Here is a 26,097-nt window from a genome sequence, read left to right on the forward strand (position 1 = left end):
CTGACAATAGTTTTTATTTATTTATTTTTTATTCCAAGCCATCAATATCATGAGTCATATTGTTTACTTCAGCTGTACAGCGGCTTTTTTGTTTTTATGTTGTTTATTTTGTGACAATATTTTGATTTATCGTTACACCTGTACCACAAATAAACCACGTTTTTTGACTAATAACTTTGCATCTGAAAGGTAGTTTTCTTGAAAAAAAATGTCAGTTTATTATTTTATTTCCTGACAATAGTTTTTTTATTATAAACTATGCTTTGTGCTGGTGCAAGCTGTTAGTAAATCATAGCCCCAAATGTGCTGCCACTGCTTTGGCTTCATGATGACAGTCTTGCTTTAAGGAGTTTTACTGCATTGCTACTAAGGGGGAAAAGACAACACCCGGACCCGTTTCTCTCCTTTCCTCAGGTCACACTTTATCAGTCCGCCTCACAAGCTTCCTGCCTCCCCCCTCGCCATGGGATCCGGTGAATCAGAGCCAAAGGTTAGCATCCAGAGTCCAGACAAAGGAAGACGAGGATATGACTCATCAACCTTTTTTAACAGCCTTCTAACGTCTGCTTTTCGACTCAGAGCTGTTGAGTGAAACCGACCCTGTTGACGTTATCGAGGCATTTTAAACATTTCTGACTTTTTTATTGTGTTTTATAATTGAGTGATTGTGATTTGAACACACGCTCAACTATTTGAGATGCCCTTGATGGAGAACACTGTGCATCCTTTGTGGATTTGAGATGCAATGAGAGTTTATCCAATCATCACACCCACCCATCAGGCTCCGCCCATGCCGGAGGTCAAGGAATGTAGCAGCTCTCTGTTCCTGGGTTTGGTCGTGTGTGCCATTGGAAGCCCTGAGATTCCTGCTAGGCCACTGTTCTCAATATCACAAACAAGCAGTCAGGAAAGTGTCAGAAATGTTTATAGAAAGCATTCACACAGGATCACTGCAAAGTTATGCCATCCCAGCTGAAGGAACTTTGCCCCACCCACAAGGATTTTGGCTAAGGCCCACCCTAGTGGAGTTGACTGCTAGTTCCCTCATGTGGACCATGCTTTCAACAGCATTCCCTCAATGAATGGAGACTTCTAAAAATAGCCACATGGAATATGGCTTCATTGTGTCAGGTCTTGCATGTTCTCTGTGTGCTGCAGCTTATCATGATTTTTGATTCTGTAGTTGTGTTTTTACCCCGACTGCTCAGTTTCAGAGGCTATAAAGATTTGTTTGACTGTTTTGTTTCAGTTCTGTGGTTTTAGGAGGCTATGAGAGGGCAGAGGGGTCTGGAAATGTCAGGGTGATTCAGCCTCAGCCTGCTGAAAATGCTCTTTGTCATAAAATCCTTTATGAGTCCGACAGCCATGTCTTTTGTTTGTCAAATTTCAAGTTTTTTTAGGTATTACAAATTTAGGTATTACCCATTACCCTATCACCTAATACCCATTTAGTAGTTTTATGAGATTTAATTATGTTATTCTAGGGTTAAGCTTAATAAATGTACCCCCTCCTTCTCTTCTAAATGTAACAAATGTGAATCTGCAGAAGGCTCCATCTTTTTTGATCATGGCCAAAACCTTTTAAGTTTTGGAGTAACATTTATAGATTCTCCTCAGAGGCTTAATCTTTTCACCACTTCTCTGATCCAGCAATCGCTGTTTTTGGTTGGTCTGACTCACTTTGTGGGTTCAGTCATCAAATTAAAAAAGCTGTCCAATATGGAATGATGATAGCTGAAAAATTATTCTTTGACTATGAGAAAGTAATCAAAACCACATTTTTTTTTTTGAATTCTGGCTTTCAGAATTCTCTTGCACTTCACATCTAGAGAGACTTAAGCAGCATCCCAAATAGCACGCTATACACTATGCACTTATGCACTATGTACTTATGTACTTACACACTCAACAGCATAGTATATGTATGTAGTGTCGTCCCAAATGGAACGCTAACAGTTTTTTTTACTAAGCAGAAATTCAAACCAGATGACAATTGACGGTCGCCAAATTAGTGAAATAAATTAACAAACTATTACCAAACCAAATAATACCTGCCAGTATAACTGCATTCACTACCGGAAGGTGCTAAAATCATTCTTGTAGGAGAATATTGCTTTCACATTCCAAAATAAATTGTGGCTGCGTCTGAAATTGCGTACTTTCATAGTATATAGTACGCTAAAATCAGAATGCGAGCCAAATAGTATGTTTAAATTTATAGAATAAAAAAATGAGTATGCAAGAAGTACCTGGATGACCTACTATTTCCGGCAAGATTGTGAGGTGGGCATCCGATGGATGCTACACTATCCCATGATGCCCCGTGAGAGAATTTATGAATGAGTGTGAAGCGACACAACGCACACAGGTAGGTCATGATCACACACGTGATCATGACAAAATGGTGGATGTAGTACATTTTATACATACTGGTCACATTCATACTGTCTAGAACATACTTTTTTAACGACTGAGTAGTATGTTTAAATTCAAATGCAGTAGTTCAAATTCAAACTGAGTAGTAGGCGATTTCGGACGCACCCAAAGTAATCCAACATGAGCGCCCTAAAGCTCCGCCCCTTCTGCTACAAGAGCAAAGATGCAGTCATTGAGTGTGTGATGTGCCCAACATTACACACTACTATTTACCGGTTGAATAAATGGCGTATGATAGTGTATAAGTATGTGATTTGGGATGCACCTTTAGACACTATCTTTCTGATAGCATTGCTGGCTTCAAAGCCACCTGGAAACCCTTTATTAATTATCTGTCAAATGTCAAGGATAACAGTTTAAAGGTATGACTCTGTTACTGTCTGCAAGATTACCATATTGCCTGTGCCCACTGACCTAGAAATACATGTATAACAGTGTTAACCAGTGTATAAAACTGGAGGAACTGATGTAACATTGATTTTAAAACCTTTATTTTTTCCATCTTTTTTCTTTTTTTGTTTTGTTTGCCTTTTCTGTCTTTATAGTTGTTGCTTTTTATATTGGTCTGTGTTGCTTTAAGGTCAAAATAAAAATATTATATTTAATTATGATTACTGGCTGTTTAATAGTAATAATAATAATAATAATAATAATAATAATAATAATAATAATAATAATAATAATAAATACATTATTGTATATAAAATAAGTAATAATTTTCCATATTATTAAAATGCATTAATTAACAATACACTATAATGAAGATTTAATTAAAATACAATATAATAATACAGTAACAAACTGTACAATATTGATATTAAATATTATGCATAATTTTCCCAGAGGTGGGTTGTGGTTGGTAGGACATCCGCTGCGTAAAAACATGTGTTGGATAAGTTGGCGCCTTGGCGGTTCATTCCGCTGTGGCGACCCCGGATTAATAAAGGGACTAAGCCGAAAAGAAAATGAATGAATTGATTATGCATAATAAAAAATAAACATTTTTGTTGCATTTCATTAACAACATAAATAAATAAATAAATAAATAAATAAATAAATAATGAATATAAATAAAAGAGAAGGTTCATAGCTTTATTATTACTCATGTTTTTTGTTAGTAACAACAATTAAATATGTATTATTGTTGTTGGTGTGATTATTTGTATTAAAAAATCTAGTCTTTATTCAGCACATTATTCATTTACTACACAAAGGGTAGACAACTATTAGTGGTTTAGAGAAATGGTTTTGTGTGCAATTAAACCATTAACACATGCTTTTACTGTGTTTTTCTTTTCTTCCTGATATCTCAGATGAAGGACTGGTGTGATCTTCTCTTGGCTGATTCTGCTGCTGTTCCGCATGCAGCCTAATGAGCCCTCATGCACACTATGGCAACAATCGGTCCGTGCTCAGATGCAGAGGACCTGTTGGCTTCCATCCACCTGGAGAGGTATCTGGACCACTTCCGTCAGGCAGGCTTTCTCCTCGCTCGAGACTTCTGTCATGTGGATAATGCTGCTCTGAACCGGGTCGGAGTCGCTGCCACCGGCCACAGGAAGCGGATCCTCAAACTGGTGGAGCACATTCAGCTGATCTGCCAACATCAAAGCAAAGAGCCCTCGCTAGATCGCTGTAATTCAGAGTCCGCCATTCACGATGTGACTCCTGTCAAAGCCGAGCCTCTTTCTCCTTCAAAACCTCCTGGCACCACTTTCCAAGCCTTACGCAACAGCTCTGCCCCCAATCTTTGTGCACAAGTCAAGCGCTCATTCTCGGAGCGCAGCACCAGTGTTGTAAAGCCGGTACCAAAACCAAGAACTGTCTTCCACAAACTGAGAGGAGACAAATTCTCTCTAGCGACGCAACACGAACACCGAAAGTCATCTCAGGATAATGTAATCGATTCATCCTTTATTTCATGCAGTACAGACACTGTTAAAACAGCTACTGAATCTAAAAAGGGCCATTACGAGCCAAGTCTCAGCTCTACTGCTTTATCTCCAGAGACTGAGGGGCCGTTACCTCCAGTTCCCCCCAGGTTAAATCGAGGGATTCCTCCATCTACGTTCAGGAGGATGTCGGGACAGGAGCGTCTAAGCACCCCGCCGCTCTGTACCCCTCCAGACTCGCCATCCAGTTATCAGTGTTCTCCCTTCACTAACACACCTGGATCCCCCCCGAGTCCACCCTGCTCAGGGCTAGAGATGGTCTCTAATGAAATCTACTGTGGCACTTTACCAGACACTCCGCATGTGTTTTGGAGTCGTTCTGTACCCATCCCCCCTCCACGCCAGGAGCCCAGTCCATCCACTGAAAATCATAGGTACAGCCTTCTTGCTAAATGTTCGATACTAATTGATACTATACTGTTGTGTCTCACTGACTGACAAATAATTATTTCATATTATACAATGGTTCTGCTGAATGCTTGATTCTGATTAGATGGTGCACATTCTTGGGCAAGCAGTGGGCTATATGCACAGCAAGTGTTTTTCAGCAACCAATAAACTTCAGGTTAAAGGTTTATGAGACTATTTTCAATTTCATACATTTTCTTTTACAGCATCATAGTATTATTTAATTAAACAATAGTCAGTTAAATAGACTCAAGCATTAATGTGGTTGTTTGAGCGTACTACCAGATTCGTATTCACTGTTTAAACATAAGTGCTGCCCGAAGCAGCGGGAAGCGCTAAAACTCCACTGAAAATACTGTGGTACAATATACATTCCCTTTTTTTAAAGACTTGCTGCAGAACATTGGAATTTAATGGAGTTTTTCTTGTCAGGTGTGAGACATTAGCCCCTTTCACACATACAGACCTTTCCGGAATATTTATGTGTGAACATGCCCTTTTTTAAATAGGGCTTAATTAGGCTCCGGAAAGAGAAGTTGTAACTACTGATAATTTGCCGAAGTGCTGCACTGTGTGAATGCAGAAGGAAGATTGCCGAAAAGAGTGTGTTCACGTCTAGAACGCGCTGACGTGGGACATCTACTTTAGCTAATCAGAACACTCAGACGCATTCACATCTGCGCTGTTTATAAAGATAAAAGCCATTGAATATTTTTCCAGACACATTTAGCTGCTAGATGTTAGTCATATAACGTTTCTATGTTCCTTCCTAATGCCAACTGTGTAAATAATTATCGATAAGATGCTTATGATAAGCCGTTGTTTGTTTACCTTCAACTTTGCTTCCGTCAGTTGCTTGACGCGTCGCGTGTGCACTTGAAGCAGCCAGTGAGCGCACACACACACATATTATGTACATCTTAACATGCGAAAGTGTTCCTCCTTATGTTTTCGTCGAAGTTGTTCATAATACCTATCCGTCCACAGAGTTTGTAATGTAGTCAAATGTTTACAAATACAAGCGTAGCAATTAATTTGTGGTTAATGATGTGAGAATTTACCGGTATTTTGGAATGGATGTGTGAACGGTCGTTTTAGGAAAAAATCCTTAACGTTCTTGCCTGTGTGAACAGCGCTTTTTTTTTTTTTTTTTTTAATCTACCAGTATAGTCGTTCCAGAACATTTTCGGATATATCGTGTGAAAGGGGCTATTCTTTGTCATGTCTCAATCAGGCAGTGCAGATCATTGGTTTTAATAAAACCAGATTTTAAAAATGCCGATTTTATAATGGCATGACATTTCACTGGAAGTCACTGAGTGGGTTTATTTAAAATTCCAAGTCTCTGTGCATATAGCCCATAGGTCTCAACCTTGATTCCTGGAGGGCCGCAGCTCTGCGCAGTTTTGCTCCAACCCTGATCAAACACAGCTGATGCAACTAATGAAGGTGTTCATGACTCTTTTGAACACATCGATTATTTGGATCAGCTGTGTTTGATAGGGTTGGAGCAAAAATGTGCAGAGCTGCGGCCCTCCAGGAATCGAGTTTGAGACCTATGATAGAGCCCATTGTTTTTTTGACACTCTTTACACTAAGGTTGTTTAGGGTACTTCTGCTCTTAACAAGTAAAAATCATTCAGGAGCACGTTTTTTTTTTTTAATAATTATGTAACTTATTAAAAGACAAATTGATAAAATAGAAGGGAAGGGAAAATGACTTTGCTATTCTAGGTACAACCAGAAGTCCTAAGTTTTGAGATCTTGAAGAGCGAGTTGGATTGTAGCGAGTCAGTAGGTTGGTTAGATAAACAGGAGCTAGATTATTTAAAGCTTTGTAGGTATAAAGCAATATTTTAAATTCAATACGAAACTTAACAGGCAGCCAGTGTAAGGAGGATAAAATTGGGGTGATGTGATCAAATTTTCTAGACCTGGTAAGAACTCTGGCAGCTGCATATAAGAAAAACATTATCTGCAGTAAGTCAGTCTGGTCAGTAGGAATGAATTACAAAGCTTACATTTATATAATTTACTGTTTCTTAAATGTTTATGAACTGAAAAAGGAAGTTAATGATTAAATTTAATCTATTGGTTATACATTTAAAAGTTAAAGAAAAGTCAATTAAAGTATTTTAAATAATTTTGAATATTGTGTATGTGTGCATAAATTTATTTACTGGCAAACAAACTTTTTGTGCAGCATTTAATTTATGTTATGCTAATTCTTTTTACTATGACAAAAATGTTGTTTATCATTCAGACTAACAATGTTTCTCTCTCTCTAGCACTTTAGAAAAGTCTAACTCAAGTGAATCATCTAAAAGAACGTCTGGTAGGTTAATTTTCACCATTTATTTTGTGCTTTGTTTTTAAAATGTCCTGACATGTACAGTACGAGTACACTATAGATTTGTATGAAATTGCATATATGTATATTATATGTATATAAGTAAATTAATAATTGTATTAAGCAAGTATGTGTTTCTTTCATCTAAATTACAGTAATGACTATTGGATGTTATATTTTAAATATCGGCAAATGTTAAAACTGTTGTAAATAATGGTGCAATTTGCACTTCTTTTGTTGAATCCTGACAAAATTTTTCACAGTTTCCATTGTATATACAGTTGAAGTCAGAATTAATAGCCCCCCTTTTATATTTCCCAAATGATGTTTAACAGAGCAAGGAAATTTTCACAGCATGTCTGATAATATTTTTTCTTCTGGAGAAAGTCTTATTTTTTTATTTTGGCTAGAATAAAAGCTGTTTTTAATTTTTTAAAAACCCTTTTAAGGTCAAAATTATAAGCCCCTTTAAGCAAATTTTTTTTTTGATTGTCTACAGAACAATCATTATACAATAACTTGCCTAATTACCCTAACCTGCCTAGTTAACCTAATTAACCTAGTTAAGCCTTTAAATGTCACTTTAAGCTGTATAGAAGTGTCTTGAATAATACCTAGTCAAATATTATTTTCTGTCATCATGACAAAGATAAAATAAATCAGTTATTAGAAATGAGTTAGTAAAACTATTATGATTAGAAATGTGTTGAAAAAACTTCTCTCCATTAAAAACAAAATTGGGGAAAAAAAAATTACCAGAGGGCTAATAATTCAGGGGGGCAAATAATTCTGACTTCAACTGTATGTATTGTTCAACGAATCAGAATATCATTATGACTTGAAGCATCACGTGATACTGAAGACTGGAGTGATGATGCAGAAATTCTTTTTACAGTTTTTACATCTGGAATTAATAACATCTTTAAAAAGATAAACAATTCAGATAAACTGAATTAATACACCAGAGTATTACAATTTTTACTGGATTTCTTGCTGAAATTAATGAAGTAGCCCTGGCTAAGATAAGAGTCTTTTTTTCAAAGACATTTTATCTTTATTCACACTCAAAAAATAAAAAAGGAAACATTTACTGTACACGTGAAACCAATGTGCTAAAAAGTTTCCACCCATGTGTGCACAATGCCGTAATAAGGTATGAGAGATACCATAAAGATATGAGAGATTTTTTGGACTGGAAGATTTTGATGAAATGTACTGGCTTTAGTTGAGTGTGTTTTACATGGCTATTAAACTTGATGTTAACATTGTGTTTTAATCTATCTTATGCTACAATTTTTGTACAGCATCTGCTGAGGAAGATGATGAAATGATCAACCCGTACTGTGAAACTGTTTTCCACAGTAAGCGGCAATATCAGCATTCAGAGGTGAGAAACCAACAGTTCATTTTAGATGTTTTTTTCTTTATGCGTTACATACTCAAATAGATTGCATGCATATGTGGTTGAATGTGTTCAGGTTGAGAGAAGCGAAAGTGAAGAAAAGACTTTGAATAAAGAAGATAAACTGAGAGATCATGGGTAAGCATGATTTGGCATTTCTCTAATGTGTTTAAAGCTCGCTGATTTTTTAAAATTGTGTTTTAAAGGAGCAGTTCACTTGAAAATGAGAATTTTGACATTTACTCACTCTCATGTTGTTCAAAACCCTCTGACTCTGAGTGTTTACCATGCATGAATCAGAGAATTATAGCAGAATCTTCCAGCTCGTCTGGTTGTTTAAATTGAAAATGGGGAAGGACGCTCTCAAGCCTGAAAGTTGCAGAAAACTGCAGAATAAGTTGTCTAAATGGCTAATGTGCTATACTGCAGTTTCTTTAGAATATGAAAATAAGAAATTAATAAAATGTTAATAATAAATGTATATAATATATATGAATCATTTTATTTTAATTTGATTAATTGTTAGTTTTAGTTCTTTTAGTTAACATAAACTGAACAACATGAAAAAATTTCTCTTCATTAAAAAAAAGTTAATATTGAATTTATTCCAATAACAAACTATTTAAATATTATGATTCAGTTTCACATAACTTCCCCATTGGCAGCATATTTATTCACACACTGGTGGCAATTTAGTTGATCCAATTCATTGACTGTGGGGGAAACCAGAGCACCCAGAGGAAACCCACATAAACTTTCTGTGAGGCGGCAGTGCTAACCACTTAGCCACGTATGACAACAGTAAGATATCCATAGAACAAGAAATATAGAACCACATGAGTGTGAGTATATGCTCAAATTTCATTTTTTTGGTGAACTATACCTTCACAGTTGCAGTCAAAATTGTTAGCCCTCCTGTGAATTTTCTTCTTCTTTTTTTTTCTTTTTTAAATATTTCCCAAATGATGTTCAACAGATCAAGGAATTATTTTTACAGTATTTCCTATTTGTTTTATTTAGGCTAAAATAAAAGCAGTTTTTTTGGTAAAAAATATTTACTGTCAAAATTATTAGCCCCTTTAAGCTATTTTTTTTAAATTCTCAACAGAGTCTCTTTTCGATTGTCTACAGAAACTCTTGCCTAATTACCTTAACTTGCATAGTAACCTAATGGCCTGTTTCCACTAGGGTTGGGCCGATAGACGATGCCATCGTCCATCGTCGATAGCCATCACGATGCTGAGCCGGCATCTCGATCCTCCGCTCCGTCTCGTCGCAACAGCAACCTGCTTGCCAAAAATACACACTTAGGGCTTGTTTACACTAATTCGTCTTAGTTTTACAATGGTAATTTAGAACGAAAACGATCCACATCCACACTGGCGTTTCACCTACCATTTCTGAGAAAACCCTCCTTCCACACTAGTCTATACCGCTGACCACACACACACACACACTCTGTCATGCGCTGCAACATCTGAGTTCCAGCAGTCAGCCCAGAGAGCAGTGTATGTCGGACAGTTTATCAAGGATGTACCGCTGGATTGCGTCTCACCACTATAGTTGTTAAACGCGATATTTAATTAATCTGGTCTCTATCTAACGACTCTTCTGCCTTTGGAATATATCAGGTAACGTGTCACAACTTCAGTAACGCTTGTACTTAGTAATTTTTTGTGAAAACCTCACATACTGTTGGTTGGTGCACCTTTTTTACCAACCAAGTTTGTCAACGCCATTATAAGGACACAGATCACTCTGCCTATTCATGCCAGAGTCCCGCGGAAAAAGAGATTGACAGGTGGCAATCTGCGTGTAACTTATCTTTATTTATGATTTGGTTATGGGTAAAACTAAGACCATGCGGGTCGGGTAGTTGAAACGGTAGGCTACAAATTATTCATTTATTATGAATTAATTAATTATTCATAAATAATTAATTCACTGTCGCCTACAACGACGATGCCATCGTCCATCGCGATGTTTGACATTAGACATTGTACATTGCCAAATTGGTCGACATCGCCAAACCCTAGTTTCCACTGAGTGTTACGGTACGGGTCAGCTTTTTAAGGCTTGCGCTTCCACTGCCAAAAGGGTAACAATGGGCGTGGTGTATGACAGAAAGTTTCAGTCGACGTCATTCTCGTTTGAGGAAATGTCAAAGTAAAGCTCTATGGGTTGTTCACATCATATGAGAAGCACTTCTCACAAAACAGATGCTTTATACACAAATACTTGTGTGTAAATGTTCATTACTAACCTTTCTATGAACATGATTTGATTATAACTGCAGATCAACTATATAAAACAGAACAAAATAACACATATAACAGTTTAAAATAAAACTTAATACAAAGTTGGTACTCACACGTTCCTTGCCATCCATGACGTCCATCTTATAAAGCATCTATAATTGAATCTGGCAGGTGGCGATGTCAGAAAAAACTAGGGTCCTACAGATGCCGTCCTAGAAATGCAGTCCTAAAAGTGCAGCCACTCCAGTTGTGCAGGAAGACCCTTCACTTTTGTTATGCTAGGTACCTTTTTGAAAGGGCACCCAAAAAGTGGTATGATACAGTTCGCTTTTTGGTATCTTTCGACAGTGGAAACGACCATAAAAGCGTACTGAACCATACCACTCAGTGGAAACGGGCCATAATTAGTTAAGCTTCTAAATTGCATTTTAAGCTGAATACTAGTATCTTGAAAAATATCTAGTCAAATATTATGTACTGTCATCATGGCAAAGAAACTTGTTTTTAAAACTATTATGTATAGAAATGTGTTGAAAAAATATTCTTTCCGTTAAGCAGAAATGAAGGACAAATGTATGCAGAGGGGGCTTATAATTCCGACTTTAACTGTAAGCTGTTGTAAGGATGTTTTGGAACACAATGGAACTCCAGTACTGTATCCACTCTCTCTCTCCCCACAGGCATCACAATCACTCATGGCTGAAGCGTCTGGACTCTCCAGGCTACTGTACAGTAGGTGAATCCTCGCACTCCTTCTCTCTCCCTCACAACCTGTGCTCCAGTGAAGCAGACGAGGACATCATCTCCCCCTACGCAAGCTTCACCTCCCTGTCCGAGCGTGCAGCGCCAATCCTGAGCGGCTGGCTGGACAAACTCTCTCCTCAAGGGTACGAGCCTCCACCGGGCCTCCTGCTCCTGATCTCCTCCCGTCTCTGCGTCTCCATCAGTGGCTTCAGTTTCTGCTTCCTGTCTGTCCTCTATAGCCGGTTTGTCATTACTTTTGTGTGTTGTGGCTCCTGCTGTTTGTTCCTGTCCTCTGCTTGACAGCTGCCAGTGTCTAGATTCACTTCCCTCTGACCTTATTTCAGACCAGTTACATTGGGACAGTTGTGACCTCTGGTGTAGTTGTTTGTCTCTAATGCCGTCTCTGTTTTATTTTAGAAACTACGTGTTCCAGAAACGATATGTGAAATTTGACGGGAAGAACTTGATGTACTTTGGGAGCGAAAAGGTATGATTGTGTGTGAACAGGCTGAATGCTGTCATGACAATTTAGGATTTCATAAGTCATATCATGCATTCATGATTTTTTATTTTCTTACAAAGACTTGTTTTCTGTAGACGTATGGTAAGAGGGCCATTTTCAATTTTGCACTTTGGCTTCAAAAGTTGGAAGTTTAGATTCCTCAAATACTGTTGTTGTGTAAAACTGTAGAATAACTTTTAGTTGTGTCAGTTGTTGTTGTGTCTGAACACAGTGCTACCCACAGGTTTGAAATATACTCGAGGTGGTAGCCGGACACAACCTTTGTAGTTTGACTTTATTAATCCCCAAAGGGAAATTCACATGTCACAGCAGAGCTCTCCATACTAAAAATAAATAAGTTACATATATATAAAAACAATAATAAAATGACATTTCATACTGCACACCTTAGTTCCAAAAACAACGAGTAAACACTTGTCCATATCTAATATCTAATTCAGTTCAGCACAATTTCATCTGGTATGACTTTGGTTATACAATCTGATCCCTGTTGGTAAAAAAGACCTCCTGTATCTTTCTCTGGAACACCGGGGTTGAATTAATCGTGTACTAAAAGAGCTTGCACACGCTTGGACTGTATCAAAAAGGGGATTACTATCATGGTGCATTATACTGACAAATTTGACCAGCGTTCGATCATGTGCAATCTCTTCTATGGTAGGTAGTGCACACCCCACAACAGAACCTGCCCTTTTTATAAGCTTATTTAATTTGTTTTTCTACTTCTCCAACAGTCCCCCTCCCCAGCAGGTTACAGCATACAGGATCACAGAAGACACCACAGAATCATAAAAAGTTTTCAACAGTATCTGACACACACCAAAGGACCTCAGTCGTCTTAATACATGAATGCGGCTCTGGCCCTTCCTATACACCTGAATTGTATTTTCAGACCAATCAGACCCATTCAGACCTTTGACGTGACATTTATTACAGTATCGCCAAAGCATTTTAGATATGTATAAAATATGTAATAAATCAACATCATCAAATTACAGTTTTTCTCAATCGCTTTGGTCCATTTTTCAGATCAGAATTGAAATTCTCAAAATTCTCTGTTCAATCTTCACATCATTGTGTTACTTGCACACATCAGAAAAGCAGTTTCTCATTACTTTGAACACGTCGCAAATGCCTGCGTACATCCATGCAAATGATTATGTGCAATTCTCTGCTGTTTCCTACATTATCAATTGCTTATGTCATGCTGATCAAAATGGATTATTTTGGTCTTATTAGAATAGTCTCACCTACCACAACATTTAATCGTTTGTTCATGGCATAAGTCTTAACATGCAGAACTGCTGAACAAGTTATCTTGATATTTAGTCATAATGCATTTTTCTATGCATTTCATCTTAGCTCAGATGTTATGATACACTGTTTGATACTTGTAAGTTCCAAAAAATGGTCTTTCGGGCTGGGTATGTTGTTTATCGTTCCCAAATTTATAGTACAGCCTGTGTTTATTACTATCAACTGGTTCATCGTGATATGTGACCCTTTTATGCAGTTCAGTCTTCCTGATGATCTGTAAGTTGCTGCAACACTGTTTTTCCTAACACAAATGGTCTTTTTTTCCTCCTTCAGGATGCCTATCCCAAAGGTGTGATTCCTTTAGCTGCCATACAGATGGCCCGTCTAGCCAAAGACAACAAATTTGAGATAGTGACAAGTCACCGGACATTTGTCTTCCGAGCTGATAATGATGGTAAGCGCTGCACTTTTTTAACTTGCAGATAAATCTCTTTACTTAATTTCGTACATTCTTCACCTTTTCTCAAGTTGTCTATTTTATCAGTGCTTTCATTCTTTGGGAATCAATTCATTACTATACTGTATATAACAGCATGATTTCCTGCTTGAGCTACAAGCAGAAACCCTTTTTTTGCATTGACATCTAGCACTTGCAGGAGAGGTACAGCCGCAGGACCCGACCAGATTGCTTGCGGCGCGGGAATAAATTTCCAAATAAATCGTGGGAGCGGTCGGTAACTAGTGTAATTTTTAGGGGGAGCGGGCGGTTTAACAATATTGCTCCCGACTCCCGAGCGAGCGAGCGAGCACGCGTATGTATGTGTGTGAATGAGAGAGTGCATTTAGCTTGTTTGTTGCTAACGTTATGTGTATGTGTGCGAATGAGAGAGAGAGCTTTGTGCTGTCTGTGTGTGTGTGAATGAGAGAGAGAGTGATGCTGTCTGTGTGTGTCACTTGCTTGGTGCTTATGTGTGTGTGTTTATACAGACAGCTTGTTATAGGCTGTCTGGACTCGGCTTATAGGCTTGTAGAAAATGGGGCGGTTGGGCAACGGGACAAAAAACGCAGAATATAAGCGGGAGCGGTTGGGTTTGGACCAAAACCTGGCGGTAGCGGGTGGGAGCGAGATTCAAAATTTAGTCCCATGCAGATCTCTACTTTGCTGAGGTGACATGTTGCATTCAAGATATTCATGCATTCTTCGGGAATGGGCTCTATGCACAGCTAGAGTTTTAAAGCCATCAATAAACTTTCGGTTAAAGCTTAATGTGACTATTTTCAATTTCACAAGGTTGTTTTTACAGCATCGATGTTGTAATGTAATTACAAAACATTCAGTTAAATAGACTTAAGCATTCATTTAGTTGTTCAAGCGTAAAAGGAGATGAAAGACCGTTGTAACCATTAGCGCTGTCAGTAGCAACAGGATAGCGCAGATATTTCATTGAAAATACTGGGGTAAAAAAAACTGTCATATTTTAAAGAAATGGCGGGGGGAAATGTAATTTAAGTGCTTCTTGTCCGATCTGAGACCCACTTCATATCGTATGTCTAACAGGCAGTGAAGATTGCTGATTTTTAAAGAAATCAGATCTTAAACGTGACAAATTTGTAATGGAAAGACAGTTCACTGGAAGCCCTTGGGCTTGGCCCTGGCTGAAATTAAAAGTCTGTGTGCATATAGTCCATTAAACCCATGACCATACCGTCGATAACATCAAGCGCTCTTGCTGAGCCACAAGCAGATAAATGCTTTTATTTAACATAACTTGTGTTGCATTTAAGGAGTACATTTCATCAGTTCATGCAGTCTCCCATTGACAATTTACATTGATAAACTGATGAAGTTTATGATTTTAAATTTAATATTTTATATTTGAAGACACTGTCATTCAAGATAACTCATTTCATTTGTGTTGATTTCATCAGTTCATGCATGAATTGAACCCACAACCATGTTGCTAACACCCTGTTCTTTTGCTTGAGCCACAAATAGATAACTCCTTGTATTTTACTTAGCTTTTTGACATAACCAAAAATGTCATTGTGTTTGCAGATGATCTTGTCAGCATTTTTCATTGTGGATGATGTGGTTTTGATATGACCTGTCCTTAACACATAGTGGCTCAATATTAAAAAAATCAAAGGAAAAAGGTCTACAATGCATCTGTAGAACAGCGCTTTACAGCTTATTTGAAGTTTTACTAGAAGCCTGCTTTATGTTTTTGTGTAGTCCAGAGGAGCAAATGGTGCAGCACGTTGCAGGAGCGGGTCAAAGAACAGCTGGTTTTTGGTCGCCCACGTTTTGGCCCCGGCAGTCACTGCCAAAAGAGCGGCTTCCTGGAGCTCAAAGGAACCAAGTCAAAGATCTACACCGCAATTATAATGGAGCAGATCTGGTTGTACAAGAGTGAGCAGGTGATTAGTTAATCATGTTATAGTTAATTGTGTTATAGCCATACTGCTCTAGATTTAACACCAGTCATTTGCTTTACCTTACACTTGCAATTGAAGTTTTCTAAAACCTTTTAAACTTCTCAAATAATATGTGCAGTTTAACAAAAATTGATTCAAGTTATTTTATTAGTGATTTGTACATAAAAGCCGACTCTTTTGTGTTTCACAGTGCTTTAAAAATGGGATTGGAATTACTGTAATTGAGGCGAGAGGTGCTACAATTCGTGATGGGAAGGGCAAGAGCTTTGATCTCATTACACCTTATAAAACCTTCAGGTAAACGGCTGAAGTCACGCTATGCTTTTGTTAAGAAGATTGTACATGTTTAACCTCTTAAGCTATTTACAACACTGCAAAAGCATTGTTTAATGTGTAATATTTATGTCTGTAGTGTATTTAATAATGCTTTCATTATTTATTACACCCTTCATTTACAAAATGGTTAAGGCATTAATATAAATTATTATCATCTGCATTTTTGATCAGTTGTTGATGTTTTTAATGGGTTAGATTTTTTTACTTTTTAAAATTTTTATTATATTATATTATATTATATTATATTATATTATATTATATTATATTATATTATATTATATTATATTATATTATATTATATTATATTATATTATATTATATTATATTTAATTCTAACGTTCTATCTAACGTTTTTGTCAAAATTGAGTTATTCACATATTCTTATTAAATGAATGATAAAACTTATTTACATCATGTGATGTTTTTTATAAGTTATTTACATTTTAAGGCTTTTTTTTTTTAAACTAAAAAGGTTTTATCTACAAAGCCGAACTCTAGCTTGGCTCTATAGGGTTCTTTCTGTGAGCCAACCAGCATTTCGAATGCTCATACGAGGACCAATCAGGATCAGCTTTCTTTGCCATTTCGTGTATTTCTATGTTGACAGCGGGAAAGACCAGAAAGAAAGACAAATCGGAGTCAACTAAATAATGCCGCGCCACACAAGAAACCTGAAACTGAAAATATGTGTATAAATGGGATGATTTAGAAGAATTTTTGACAATGAGATGAACTGGTCAAATTTACATTGCTGAAAAAGCAACAGTTATTAAAAAAAAAGTTAAACATTAAATGTAAAAAAAAAAAAAAAATTATCAAAATAAATAAATAAATAAATAAATAAATATATATATAGTCAGGGAAACATTTTACAGTGTTTATTAAACTCATTTTCTCATTGTCTGTTTTCTTCTAAAGTCTTTTTTATAGTGTATTTGCCTCAAAGGGCAAAGACAAATTTAGTTTATGGGGCATATAATTCAATAAATATAATTCAATAGTTCATATAAAGCATAAAATTAAGTAAATATGACCTTATTAATTACGTAAAATTAACATATGCACTGGATAAAATGTTTAGCACAGTCTTGTATGCTTAATTTGAACAAGAAAGAATATTCATTCTAAAACATTAAGTAAATGTTACACAAAGCAATAATTGAACTTTCTCAAATATCAACATATTGATTATATTTCTTGATAAGCAATGCTTCAATCAATGATCTGCCTGATAGAACCTTATAATTCCAAGCAGAAAATTACTTTTTAGAATGTGAAGGTCCTTGCCTGTTTTTTTTTTACCCCAATTTGCAAATTTAAGAGAGTTTATAATTTACATTTAGAGTACATTTATGGTATTTGTCATGTTGATGTATGAAAGAGAACTGTTACACACACATATTGTTTGCTATATGATAAGCAAAACCTTTGAAGCTCAATATCTCAAAATCCTTTAGAACGCAAATAGAACCTTATAATTCCAAGGTGACGATATAATATTATATATATTAAATTACACTATGTTATGTCATGTTATGCAGTTATACTAAATAAAAATTTTACATTATTTAAAAATCATACTATATTACATTATTAAAAAAATACAACATTAGTTTAAATTATTATTTAATTATTTGTTTATTTATTTATTTAAAAAAATGTATACAGTACTATTTAAAGTTTTGAGGTCTGTAAACAATAAATAAACATAAAAAGTCCATTTAATTGTATATTCTATAAAACAAACACAAACACTCACACACAAACACACACAGAAGACACACAGTGGTTTATTTCCACAGACTAGAGGCATTTAATAAGATCTGTGCAGGTAGAGCATTAAGAGTGTCGTGTGCACCGTTACAGCTTTACGGCAGAGACGGATCGTGAGAAGCGGGACTGGATGGAGGCCCTGCAGGAATCTATAGCCGAAACACTGTCTGACTACGAGGTGGCCGAGAAGATCTGGTCCAACAGGTCCAACAAGATCTGCGCAGACTGCAAAGCCATCAATCCGGATTGGGCATCAATCAACCTCTGTGTGGTCATCTGTAAAAACTGCGCAGGTCTGTGTGTGAGTGTGCGTGTGTGTGGCAGCTTAACAGACTGTTTTAACAGCTTGATGGCATTTACAATTTCAGTTGCAAGCAAAAACATTTAAGCCTTTTGGCTTTTCATGCAGTAAATCCTCACCCTAATGCCGAGTAAACACTGTAAACACAAAGGCTGTTATTTTACAATTAGTTAAGGGGTAAATCTTCACCTTTGCAGCATTCTAATAGACCAAATATATTCTATATCTATATTCTGAAGGGGTTTTTTTTAAACAGAGGGATATGTTCGTACATAATTTTGCAGATTACATACAAAATTTTATTTTTTTATTTGAGTTTTTTCTCTCCTGGCTGTATACAATATTTCCAGAATTTTCTCTGTACCTTTATTTTTTTTTTGTTCAAATCTTTTTATTAACATTTTCAAGTTAATATTAATTTTACAAGTGTCTGAAAAACAGAGACAAATTATCTTTGCTCCAACAGAGCCCCCCACCCCACTGCACCATTTCTGTACAATATGTTATGCCTATTTTAAATCTGTTTTACATCATGTCATGATATATAAATGCATACATACAAGTAGATAAAAGTTACATTATATGTTCACTCATCTATTGTACATATACACACACACATCGAGTCACAATAGGCTTAGAAAATGTAAACTAAAGAAATAAAATAATTTATATATAAAATAAGATGATGGGAAGGAAAAAAATGTGAGAAACAAATAAACAAAGGTCAAACTGAAAATATTAAGTTTGGATCCATTTGTTTTATATAGGTCAGCACTGGCTGCCAAATAAGGTAAAATTTTTGACTGCAACCTCTGGTGGAGTACCGAATCTTCTCCATTGTAAGATGGTACATAAGGTCCCTAATATATTGATTAAAAGTTGGAGGAAATTTGTCCTTCCATTTAAGCAGAACAAGACGTCTAGCAATTAATGTTGAAAAAGAAATCATATTTTTGGTATTATTGTCTAAACTGGGATCTGTGATTAAACCAAATATTCCTATAATAGGGCAAGGGTCAATTGTTACATGCAAAACATTTGAAAAAAAAACAACGAAATAATAATTGCCAGAACTTGGTAATTTTAGAACATGACCAAAACATGGTCACTACTACATTAGGGATTTATAGTTAGTGAAAATTTTGATAATTTTGCTTTTGTCCAATGAAGGCGATGGACCACTTTAAACTGAATAATTGTATGTCGCAAACAAATTGAAGTTAAGTGAATCTTATTTATAATATCTTGCCAAATTTCCTCTGAGAGAATCAACTCAAGTTCATTTTCCCATTGTTGTTTCGACTTTGTTACTGAAGTTAGATTTTGTGAGGAGATAAAAGAGTAAATTACACCTATATTAACTTTTAAGAACTGGGTTGGTTTTTAAAATGGTTTCGAGCAATGTTTCTGTATCTCTGTAACTTTATTTGACTGTAATATATGTCGAAAACCTGACCTCATTCAGTGTTTAGACTGTTTTTGTCCTAAAAATATATGCAAATGATTACATATCATCAAATAATACCTCATTTGCATAATTGCAGATAACGTTTTAGAAAATTTGTGCTACATATAATGGTTGAAATTCTCAAATGCGATCCATCACATGGAGAATAAAGTTGATGACCATTATTTATTTATTTATTTAGTTAATTGTTTACTCCATTAAATTCCACAGCTATGAAGTCTAACTTGGTATGGGACGGTTTGCATTTTCCAAACAGTGACTAAGCAGCAATGGTAGCGTCTCGGTTGATCCAGATGGTGCTAAGAGTTTGTAAGCTCATTTGAGAGTTCACACGAGGTCCTCCATGCAGATAAAAGTGGCTCAGAGGCACCATATCAGGAAGTCTTTGTAGGCCAAACACAGTGAATGAATGGTGTGTGGAGAGTGATGTGCTGCCTCTTTTGTTCTGTCTGCCCGCAGGCCAACATCGAGGTCTGGGCACAATGGTGTCTAAAGTGCAGAGTCTGAAACTGGACACCAGCGTGTGGAGCAATGAGATCGTTCAGGTTAGGGTTTGTGTTTACAGCTGCATTTCTGCACATTTTAGTGTAACGTGTTGTATAGTAATGCTTCTGTTTATGTGTTGTAGCTTTTCATAATGCTTGGCAATGATAGAGCCAATGAATTCTGGGCTGCCAGGCTTCCTGTGTCCGAAGAGCTGGACTGTGATGCTTCTCCAGAGCAGCGCAGAGAGTTTATCAGCCACAAGTACAGAGAGGGCCGATACAGGCACCCACATCCTAGCTTTAGCAGCCAGGAGGAACTGCTGAAGGTAAAGGAGAAAGGGGTTTGAAGAATAGATGAATCATAGATGAAAAGAATCATGGCATGAAAATCAAATGCATCAAAAGTGTCGAGTATTGCTGTTTTAACATTGGGTTTTACTTCAACGGGCTTAATTTTGAACTTACTTTAAATCAATATTTTAAAATTACAGTATAATTGTGGCTTTAGTATCAGGCTCTTATTATCGGGAAATAATTTATAGCCATAGTAAATTAATTAATAAACAAATAATGGAATAAATAAAGTAATACAATATAAGAGATGTGCTGTTGTCGACCGCGTCCACGTGTGCTACAGTCACAATAGATTTCTAATGTAATACACCATAACAGTGAAGAACTCGTTGTTTTAATGTGACCAAGTGAATTCATCAGTGAAGCTTATGTGCGACTAAATAAATTTTCCAGTTTACACGCATCTATTTTTTGTTGCAAATGTGAATGAAATGGGCACACTGTCGAGCACTGAAATAATGTTTTTATGCTAGATCTATACATAATAATATTTAATATTGTATATAATGTAGTAATAATAATAATTTAAAATGCAATAAAACAAATATGCTATGAATTGAGTAAAATACCAATTATTTAAATTAAGTAACATTTTCAAAAACTTATTTTTTCAAAAAAAAAAATTCAAATATAAGAGCTGCTGCTATAAATAGTACTATTACTAATAAAAACCATGTAAAATTTGAATACAATTATTAACTTTTAAAAATGCACAATAAAAGGAATGTAGTTATAAAGATGATAATAATACTTATTTCAATACTACTAATAAATGACAGTAATGCATAATTTTAGCACTTTAATAAATATAAAAATAGCTTATTATTATTATTATTGTTATTATCATAAATATTATTATTATTATTATTGTTATTATCATTATTATTATTATTATTATTATTATTAGTAGTAGTTGTAGTAGTAGTATTATTGTTCTCATCATTATTATTATCATCATTATTATTATTATCATTATATTATTATTATTATTTATTATTATTATTATTACTATTATTATTATCATCATTATCAAATATTATTATCATTATCATTATTATTATTATAATTTATTCATATTATTATCATTATTATTATTAATATTATTATTATTATTTGTAAATGCACAGTAAATTAAATTAAATTGTATAATTGTTATATAAAATAAAATAAATCTTGTACTACGAATATTAAAATTACAATAATAGTAATAATAATTATGTACATTTTGAATAACAGAAATAAATTGCAATGATGCTAAATTTGATGTCTACAAATACTGCTGTGACTACTATTAATAAATTTGTTGTTGTAAAAAATGATTAACAGTTGTAAAATTAAACTAATCTAATACAGTATAGTATTATTATTGAATTAAAATCTAAAGTTATTTCAATTTCTATTGTAAATAAATATTGATCTCAGTAATGAACAATATGACGAGATGCGAAAGAGAAAGTGTAGAAAAGCCTATATTCTTGCCAACAGCAGTGTTTGAAGCCTCTGTGCAGATCTACACAGACCTTTATCTGATAACACGGAGTAATGTTTTGACTAATGTTTTTTCCGAAGTCTTCAGGGCCTCATAATCTCAATACTTTTGCACAATAACTGCGTTTCCTCTACCTCTTCTGCAACCGACACTTCATTTTGAAATACCCACAACACTTCCTTACATCAGAAGCTCTATTGCAGATGCTGTTTCTCAAATAATAGCTTTGCTTCAAAAGAAAACTTTTAGATCAGTCGGCACTGACAGGACACCGCGTCTTAATATAGCCAGAGCCATCTAAGTATTATGCCGGCGGTCAAGCCAAGATTAGTGTGTATTATTCTTTACCAAGGCTATCATTTGTGCATCCAGTCTACCTCCTGCACCCCTGGAATTAGCCGACGGCAGTGCTGTGAATTGTGAATAATTGAGAAAGATAATAAAAGGCTTTTATTTTGGAAGAGCTTTGAATGTCCTTTGGCTGAATGGTCCATTAGCGCTGCATTGGTTTAAGTGTGTATGTTTGGTTCCTGTAGGCGCTGTGCACCGCCGTGACCGAGCAGAACCTGCTGAAAACAGTCACTCAGATTTTTGCGGAGGCAGAGGCCGCGAGACTCGCTGACGCTAATGGACACGATAAGCGTGTGTCACCGCATTACTCATACGCACAGTCTGCAGGTATGAGGGAGAACTTCACTACTGCTTAAAGGAGAAGTTTGTCAATCAATTCCTGCATTTCGTTGCCTTGTACTTGTACATGTGTGATGACAATAAATTGAATCTAATCTAATCTAATCAGCACCCAAAAAGTACCATTATGTTTGTTTTATTCTTCATCTGGTTGACATGGTGAAGGTTTAATTTGGTTAGGTAGATTTTAGCATGTTTTTAAATACATATATACAGTTGAAGTCAGAATTATTAGCAGAATTATTATTATTATTTTTTCTTTTTTAAATATTTCCCAAATGATGTTTAACAGAGCAAGGACATTTTCACAGTATGTCTGATAATTGTTTTTTTTCTAGAGAAAGTCTTATTTGTTTTATTTCAGCTAGAATAAAATCAGTTTTAAATTTTTATAAGTTTAAAATTATTAGCCTCTTTAAGCAAAAATTTTTTTCGACAGTCTACAGAGCAAACCATCATTATACAATAACTTGCCTAATTACCATAACCTGCCTAGTTAACCTAATTAATAACCTTTAAATGTCACTTTAGGCTGTATAGAAGTGTCTTGAAAAATATATAGTCAAATATTATTTACTGTCATCATGGCAAAGATAACAAAAATCAGTTATTAGAAATAAGTTATTAAAATTATTATGTTTAGAATTGTGTTGAAAATATTTCTCTGTTAAACAGAAATTGGGGACAAAATTTGATTATAATTGTAATGTATTTATTATTAATAATATTATTATCTGTTGTTTCTAGAACACAAATTCTAATTAAACACATTAAACGAATTAAAGACATTTATAATGTTAGAAAAATGTATGTTTGATATATGTTGTTAATTTAAACTTAATGTCTCTACTGACTCCTGAAAAGTAAATTGTATCAGGGTTGTTTTTCCACAACAAAATAAAGCAGAAGAAATTGATTAAAATATTTCCAGCGTTTATCATAATAAGAACCAATATTAGCTTTTAGTATCATGTGACACTGCAAACTGATGTATAGAACATTCATCTTTATTCACATAATAAATTGCATCATAAAACATTCACATAGAAAAGTTAAATTGAAATAATAATTAATTTAATATTTCTTGTATTTTGAGTGAGCAACTTTCAAAAAGAAAAATGAACAAGTCTCCCTGTATCCAAATTTTTGGAATACTGTATATTTGCTATACTTTCTTACATTTACTACAATAGAAATTCGATCCTTCACCTTTGATTTAATTCATAGTTTATTTCACTGTTATATAATATAAAAATGTTCTGTTCAAGTGTAATACGAGCTAAATCTTTTCAGATTCCTGCGTGTATGATGAGATCATGCAGCCCATTCTGTACTCCGGCTTCCTCTACAAGTCAGGCTCTTTGAACAAAGGGACATTATCACGCAGGACCAGAGACGGTAGGAGACTATATAGCAAAAACAAGTGCTGGAAGATATTCAGAAATAAAATGCAGCTCTTCAGTTACAAATAAATCTGTCGAAATGTTTCAAAATGTTAAATCATACAAAATGTTTTGAATTCATTCATTTGTGTGAAAATGTAATGGATTTGATATTTTTAAAGTGCTCTTCATAATTTATTTACTTTATTTTTTAAACCATTTTAAAGTTTGAGATTGGTTAGATTTTTTTTTTAATATACCAGTGCAAAAATGCAATAGAATGATCAAACATTTCTCAACGATTCACAATGTTACAAATAATTTCTATTAAAGTAAATACTGTTTTTTCTTTTTACTTCATCAAATAATCTATAAATATGCATACATGTTTTCACAAAATATTAAATCAGCTCAGAAACATTCTTCATTATTATGAATATTGATTTCTGAAGGCTACACCGAAGATTGGAGTAATTGATGCTGAAAATTCAGCTTTGAATCGCAGAAATAAATTACATTTTAAAATATATTCACATAGAAAACAATTATTTTAAATTTAAATTTGGTTATACATTTTATTTTTCATTTTTGATTAAAGAAATATAGCCTTGGCGAGCAGAAAACCCTTTAAAAATCAAACTATATATGTGTGTGTGTGTGTGTGTGTGTGTGTGTATATATATATATATATATATATATATATATATATATATATATATATATATATATATATATATATATATATATATATATATATATATATGTATGTATGTATGTATGTATGTATATATATATATATGTGTGTATGTATGTATGTATATGTGTGTTTTTTATTTTTTTAAATTATTTTTTTAATTAATTAATTAATTTATTTATTTTATTATAATAGGAATTTTCAGTATTATCAATTTTACTGTTTTTATAAACACTTTAAAGATATAATAAAGTCAGAAGGGCACTTGATGGCGACTTGGTTTAAAACAACATTGGTCTCATTCTTAGTACTTTCATCTGATGTAAAGCATTCATAAAAAGACTTCGTACAAATACTAATACATTCAGATATTGTAGTTTTTATTTTGTTTGATTGTTTTATTACTCTTTCAGCAGATTTCCAAAAATACTGGTGCACGGTGGAGAAGTCTATTCTCTTTTATGAGTCTGACAGATGTCATGAGCCCAGTATGAAGATCGATGTTAAAGACATCATCTGTTTAGGAGTCAGCAGGCCAGACTCCAGCAACAACAGCGGCTTTATTGACAAGTGAGAGCCACTGCAAACCAACATCCCTCAGGACATTTAAACATTAAAAAACCTTTAATAATCTTACTCTTGATGTTTTTCTCAGATTTCGCTACACTTTTGAACTTTACCTAACGTCTGATAAACTGGTCCAGTTTGGCTTGGAGACTCCAGATGCTTTGCACAGTTGGGCGAGAGCAATAGGGAAGGTAAATGTGAATCAGTCCAGCTGTGTTTTATACGCATAGGAAACAGTCGCATTGGTGCATTAGATTTCACCTCGGTTTTAATCTCTGGCAGGCCACTACTCCTCTCAGCTGTCACTGCCTGCTGGCGCGAGAGTTCGAGCGGGTGGGTGTGCTGAGATACAAGGCCATGTTAGACCCACAGCAGTGGAAAGAAGGCTTCTTTGTTCTCCAGAAGTCCAACCTGTTCATATGCCCTGGAAATGATGGAGCCGCTGAGGATATTATAAACCTGAAACGCCTACAGGAGCTCAGTGAGTCTGTTTGCTCAATCACTGTGACACTGACACAGTGTTTCAGAGAAAAACATGCTGATAAATTTACCCTCGGGGATTAATAAAAGAAATATGTACTTTTTTGTTTCTTCCTTGGGTTAATAATTAAGGTATTGCATCAGAAATGGAGAACCATGAGAAGAAGGACATTCTGGTTCTTGTTGAGAAAGGAAGGTATGTCTTTGATTTAAATCATTTAAAAGGGTCATGAACTAAAAAAACAAAACTTTCTTGATTTTTTTAAAATATATTAGCTCATAGCATTATAAAAATTTCCTGAAAGTTTTTGG

The 26,097-nt window shown here is 34.9% G+C and overlaps 1 protein-coding gene across 2 annotated transcripts in view; it reads left to right on the top strand.

The window, feature by feature from the left end:
* arap3 (ArfGAP with RhoGAP domain, ankyrin repeat and PH domain 3) overlaps window positions 1-26,097 on the top strand; it is a 65,370-nt gene that overhangs the window by 16,767 nt on the left and 22,506 nt on the right. The window contains exons 2-19 of one of the 2 annotated variants that reach the window (XM_056472238.1): window positions 3,750-4,762; window positions 7,085-7,131; window positions 8,451-8,533; window positions 8,625-8,686; window positions 11,487-11,693; window positions 11,968-12,037; window positions 13,664-13,784; window positions 15,564-15,748; window positions 15,957-16,063; window positions 17,969-18,168; window positions 20,104-20,189; window positions 20,273-20,455; window positions 22,509-22,650; window positions 23,956-24,060; window positions 25,152-25,308; window positions 25,394-25,496; window positions 25,588-25,786; window positions 25,918-25,981. In XM_056472238.1, coding sequence (XP_056328213.1) covers window positions 3,819-4,762; window positions 7,085-7,131; window positions 8,451-8,533; window positions 8,625-8,686; window positions 11,487-11,693; window positions 11,968-12,037; window positions 13,664-13,784; window positions 15,564-15,748; window positions 15,957-16,063; window positions 17,969-18,168; window positions 20,104-20,189; window positions 20,273-20,455; window positions 22,509-22,650; window positions 23,956-24,060; window positions 25,152-25,308; window positions 25,394-25,496; window positions 25,588-25,786; window positions 25,918-25,981 — 3,065 coding nt within the window. In that variant the 5' untranslated portion in view covers window positions 3,750-3,818. The remainder of the gene's footprint in view (window positions 1-3,749; window positions 4,763-7,084; window positions 7,132-8,450; window positions 8,534-8,624; window positions 8,687-11,486; window positions 11,694-11,967; window positions 12,038-13,663; window positions 13,785-15,563; window positions 15,749-15,956; window positions 16,064-17,968; window positions 18,169-20,103; window positions 20,190-20,272; window positions 20,456-22,508; window positions 22,651-23,955; window positions 24,061-25,151; window positions 25,309-25,393; window positions 25,497-25,587; window positions 25,787-25,917; window positions 25,982-26,097) is intronic. The other variant, XM_056472239.1, reaches the window with a different exon arrangement.

Source organism: Danio aesculapii, chromosome 14 (assembly GCF_903798145.1).
Source record: "Danio aesculapii chromosome 14, fDanAes4.1, whole genome shotgun sequence".
Taxonomy (NCBI): Eukaryota; Metazoa; Chordata; class Actinopteri; order Cypriniformes; family Danionidae; genus Danio; species Danio aesculapii.